Raw genomic sequence first — 5,427 nt, forward strand, 5'->3', positions numbered from 1 at the left:
CTCACTGTTCTTACTCCCCCCAAAGGTAATAAGTTGACTTCCTGAACAAGATCAAAACTGACAATTTAGGAGTGGAGAAATGTTTACCGAATAGGATTTCAATTTCAGTAAAACCGATACTGAGCACTACTGCTGATAACTATCCAGCTCTACTGGTGGTTTTGACCTGTGCAATTCTTACGATTATTTCTAGCCCCATACGGTAAGATCATGTTTGCTACGATAGCAACCGAAATGTGTCTGGTGTACATTCCATTATAATACGGGTTCCTTATTTAAAAAAGCAACAGGCAAATACGTAACAAGAATTTAACAGTTTTGAGACTACTTACTATCCAATACAGGAACGGATGAGGCAGGATAATTTATAATACAATAAAACCTATGCTAAATTTAAAGTTAACGAGGAAGATTAAAGAAAGACGAACATTTGAAAAGATAGGACATTTCATTTTTAATCAGTCAAAAAAGAAAAGAGTTCTGGACAACTTCAAACTCCACACACGAAAAAGCTGTGGTCACTCACACATTAAATATAATTACTATCTACGCATATGCAAAAATATAAGGCTCTATTTCATACAGGAGAACCCTTTATAGAAACCATTTTAAAATTAAGCAAAACTTCTTAACTTACATATGAGGTATAAGTCCTTCTAAATAGGTTCCTTTAAAGATTTAAAAACGAAATGCTAAATCTAAAAACAACATCCTTCGGTCAGTTCCCAAATTAAATCTACTTAAACAAAAACTGATAGCTCAGACACATACTCCTTTAATATTGTGCAGGCATCTCTAAAGTCCTCCATATTTTTCAAGTATGTTAACAAAACTCAAAACATCCCGCAGCACAGCACGAAACACACGTGTTATTCAAGGAAGACTCTGTTGCCACATGGCACAATACTGACTTATTTCTTCAATACGTTTTGAAATAAATATCAGGTCTGTTTTCCTGTTCTCCAAAAAGGCCAAAATTATAAACGACATTATAATACATCTGACTGTGGAAAGACTTCAGAGTGGAAAATAACGTCATCGATATTTTATCACAAAGTAAAGCTGGTAACAAATTCTAGAAGGAGTCAGCACTCTACTCGGATGTGCCCAGGGATTAAAGCTCGTCGTGGTAGAAGTACTCGTCGTGGAGCTGTCTGCCATAATCTGTGGCTTCACTGGTCAGAAACAAGTCCTGGTTCTCCAGAATCTCTGCTTCAGAGAGCTTTCTGTCACTATTCAAATCCATTTCATCAATGAGATGAAGAGCCTTTAAAACAAAACAAAAAGGTTTCAAGTGTAATAAGGATTTTCAGCAAAATGTTCACATTTTAACGTGATTTGGTTTATCAAAAACATTCAGGTGCTCCAAGTCTCTTTATTGTCAAGCGGCTAAAAATATCATACTGTAACCTGCTCTGTCTAGAGCTTCTCTCATCTCCTTCCTTAATTTCTGCTGGGTTCTGCCTCCTCCTAACTCAAATCCAATTCAGGATATCTCAGTTAAGCAAAAATTAGTATTACCCATTTTGAGCCCCTACAGGTAAATACAAACTTTTATCATCCCATTTACTGTACTATCAAACTAATGCATGATACAATCTTAATTTCCCGTCTCCCTGACACTATAAAACAGTAGATTTAAATCAAGAAACGGCAATGCATTGATTCCAAACAAGTAACTCCATTACTTCTTTCTTCGGCTTAAGAACTGGAGCTTTGTTTCCTCTCAGTAGTATCGAATATGCAGGATGCTAAGTCGTCCTGTAACACTCACCTCTTCTTGTGCGATGCCCTGATTATTGGGGACCACCCAAGATAACAGCTCTTGGGGATCAAGCCTGCCGTCCGCGTCTTTGTCGTAATCATTTAGGAATCTATCTTTCTCAACAAGTATCCACTCTGGATCCTCATTTGCTGCTTAACATAGGAAAAAAAAAACACACAAATATACATGCGCAAGAATATCACACGTATCCAATAAGCAGTTTGATATTTCCCTATGAAAGGGAATATAAAGGGAATGAATTTAAAGCTTACTATATAAAGGTTGCAAACAGAAACAGAGATGCTTAACTGAAAAGTGCTGAAATAGAAGTACAGACTATAAAGTTCAGAAGCGACACGTAGGTCTAAACAACTCAGAGTTAATAAAGTGTTGCATGTGACCACAACCTAGTCATTTTGTTAACTGTCACTTGTTCTGATTATCTAGTTTTCCCAAATCTGAGCTGGATAATGGTCTCATGTGCGTCACGTGACTATGTGACGCTCCTTACATGTTCTTGCAAAGTGACACCATGTATAAGTTTAGGTGACATTTACAGTAAGGAAAGCTTTTAAGCAGCAAGTCTGAAGAGACAGCTGCTTACAGAAAAGGCTGCATATCCCAACTCCTCAAATTTCAGACAGTCAGTCACCTTCCACGCAAGCATTTATAGTTTTATTTATAAATAAACATAATACTGTTTTATATTTCTCTTTAAGATACTCATGCAAAGATATAGAATTTCATCTACAAATATCAACCCTTCCTTCCTCCCTCCTTTGATTTTATGACGACATCATATTTGTCTGAAGTCAGATAGATGTGGGAATCTACACACGGAACTGAAGCAAGCAGGACACTTTAAGCTGTCAGTCCCTGTTTTGCTTGTGTGATATTTAACTTGGCAGAACAAGTAGAAATCAGTCAAGTTCTTGTTGCTCCACTTTCCTGTCAAACAGCTCTCTCAACGAACAAGATGGTCTTTCAACTTTCCTTCAATCCCACTTCCCCCCCCTCCCCCGCCGCCCCGGCTACTTACTTGGATCCCGCCTGTAGTCACCAAGAAATTCTTCCAAACTAACGAATCCATCGCCGTTTTTGTCATGTTCTTCTAAAGCTTCTTGAATGACAAACTCCTATTGCATGTTCATAGAATAAATTAGGAACAAAATTTTCAACCCCACTGCTGCCTGAATCACTCCTTTAGGAATAATCATCTCGACTGTCTTATGTTTGCAAGATAATCTTGCTAAAGTACAGAATCCAGAAGCGGGAATAAAACCCTGAAGATTAAGTAACTTTGAATTCAATACCCTCACGCTTCTGCTGTTAAAAATTCCTCTTCGCCCTCCCGACCTCGGGACTGAACTCGCGCTTCCGTTTCCCGCACCCCCTCCCTTCCTCAAGGGCATCTCTCACTACCCGCCCGTCTTCTTAAACCCCACTCTCCCTCCAGTCCACCGACGCCCCAGAACCTTGACCTCACGTCTCAGCAGACTGCTGTTCTACTTCCAGATCTGAAATGTGTCTGGCCCCCACAGAACCTCAACCTCCTTGCTTCCCCGTCCACCAAAAGGACCCCCATGCCCCCAACTCTGTCCCTTAGTCTTATCCGGGTTTCTCACCGGCTCATGCTCCTCGTGAAGCCAAAGACCCCTTTCCAGTGATACCAACCCGAGACAGCCCGGCTCCTGGCCAGCTGCTTCAGGGCTTCCCTCACGGCCTTCCCACAGCCTCTTGCACCTTCTCTCAAGCCCGTCCCCACCCAGCACATCAGACACGTCGCTTTCTCCTTCATTCCAGAATCAAGTCTGACACAGAGAGAATAGAGCTTAGTCCTTATCATTTTTTTTTTTTTTTTTTGCCATTTCAGTGGGTTCTCAAGATAGCCTGGAGGTCTGTCTCTGCCTCAGTTTCCCTCACACACAACCTACAGCTGTGTTTTGACACCTCCACTCTCTCTGAGCCCATGGCGACTCGCTCCAACACCCTTGGCAGAGACCCCGTCCTATTTCCAGACACGGTACAGTTTTGCTGAAATGCTGTTTGCCGGCACCGTCCCTTTGCCTTTAACCACCTCTGTTTTGGTGCCTGTTCCTCTCATCCTTCTCTTTGACCTCAGGAGTTAAAGCCATCTGTCACCTCTCCTGCAGGGCAGAGCCCACCGCTGGCCTCCTGGCCCCGTGTTCCGTTTCCTCGGCGCCGTCTCTCCTCTGAACCCCGGCCTCGGCCGACGCTTCTGTCCCTTCTCCGCCTGCTCCTTCCAGGCCTTCGGTTACACTCAGGTCCCCTGAATTGGCTGCACTGCTACACCAGCCTCTCGGTCCCTATTCCTCCTTGACTTGCCCCTCACAGGTCACAGCTGCTGCTCTGGTTTCCTCGCGACCTGCTGCTGCCCGACACCTTTGTCTGTATTTGAAAATAACGCCTGTAACGAACATGTTCTGAACAGTCTCCAATGCTAGCCACATCCGGGGCTTCGCCCACGTCTGCATGAAATATCACCTAATTACGATTTGTTCATTTTCTAACTCAATCTTAATCTGGAGAGCCAAGCATCTGTTTTGGAGGGAGGCTCTGAGAACGCTCGGAAGTTACAGTTCAGTGCTTGGTGTGTACGTGTACGTGTGACTTTTCTGGGACAGGGTCCATGGTTTGCATCTTTTTTAAGGAGTCTGTGATCCAATAACAGCTGAGAATCGCTGATTAAAATGATGATTCTTCCAGTCCAGCAATCCCCTTGGGAAACGAGACTCATTTCAATAATGGTGCCAAAATTAAACTTATTTTTGGAACCACACGAATGAAAACACCTTTAAATTCTGACGTTTAATCCAAAGTAGAATCACGTAAGCTGATCTTGTATCCTCACCTTTTCCTGTATCAACTCTTCCCTTACGGGGAAGAAGGGTTACGCGGAACAATCAAGGCAAACAGAAATGACTACCGCTGCTCGGAACGAGATGCCACTTATTGTCACGCATCTTAGTGCTGCCATCGACTCCAACTCGGCACCATCAAAGCACCGAGTCTCCCCATTCTGCCCATGGTGCCTCCTTTTTATCACTGCTACACGAGCGCAAACCCTCAGGTATCTCATACTCTTCCCTTCCCATACATGTTCAGTCAGTGGACATTCCTGTTTATTCTTTCTTCAAAATGTTGATCAGATCTATTTCATTCCATTGCCACATCGTATTCCTGACCGAAACATATAACGCCTCAATTACTTCATTGCTTTCACTGGTCATTCCCTATTCAGTTTTTAACTGTTTCTTTTTTCCCCAGAGAAACAAAACCCATCCTCCTCTGTCTGACCTGACAGGGCTCAATTAGCTTGTCTGAACTGAATTTTGGCACTTAACCAGATTGTGCCCAGCAACGTTCTTAAACTAGGTCAGGTATTTTGTGCCAAGTGAGAAGTCGGAAGCCTCAGAAGGGCGAGAGAAGTGGAACTGATTGTGGTGTCTCGGCACTGAGCTACGTGGAAAAACGTATGTGCCGCCTTGTCAAGGCGGCAGCCTCTAACTATAACCCATTAAACAAAAAACCACATCTGCCCTGCCTGAAACACCCAGAGCACAAAGCCACAGTGCTGGACGCCGATGCCAGGCAACAGACCTCAACACCAATGTTTGGTCTAGTTTTTAAAGGTATTCTGT

The 5,427-nt window shown here is 43.0% G+C and overlaps 1 protein-coding gene across 2 annotated transcripts in view; it reads right to left on the bottom strand.

Annotated features, from left to right (window-relative positions):
• Positions 1-429: 429 nt before the first annotated feature.
• Positions 430-5,427, bottom strand: part of RCN2 (reticulocalbin 2) — a 14,993-nt gene continuing 9,995 nt past the window's right edge. Inside the window, exons 5-7 of one of the 2 annotated variants that reach the window (XM_011382778.2) lie at positions 2,805-2,901; positions 1,775-1,914; positions 430-1,267 (exon numbers count right to left, since the gene is read on the bottom strand). In XM_011382778.2, the coding sequence (XP_011381080.1) occupies positions 1,115-1,267; positions 1,775-1,914; positions 2,805-2,901 (390 nt within the window). In that variant the 3' untranslated portion in view covers positions 430-1,114. Of the gene's footprint in view, positions 1,268-1,774; positions 1,918-2,804; positions 2,902-5,427 lie in introns of both variants that reach the window. The other variant, XM_011382777.2, reaches the window with a different exon arrangement.

The sequence above is a fragment of the Pteropus vampyrus genome, unplaced genomic scaffold (genome assembly GCF_000151845.1).
Source record: "Pteropus vampyrus isolate Shadow unplaced genomic scaffold, Pvam_2.0 Scaffold489, whole genome shotgun sequence".
In the NCBI taxonomy this organism is placed as follows: Eukaryota; Metazoa; Chordata; class Mammalia; order Chiroptera; family Pteropodidae; genus Pteropus; species Pteropus vampyrus.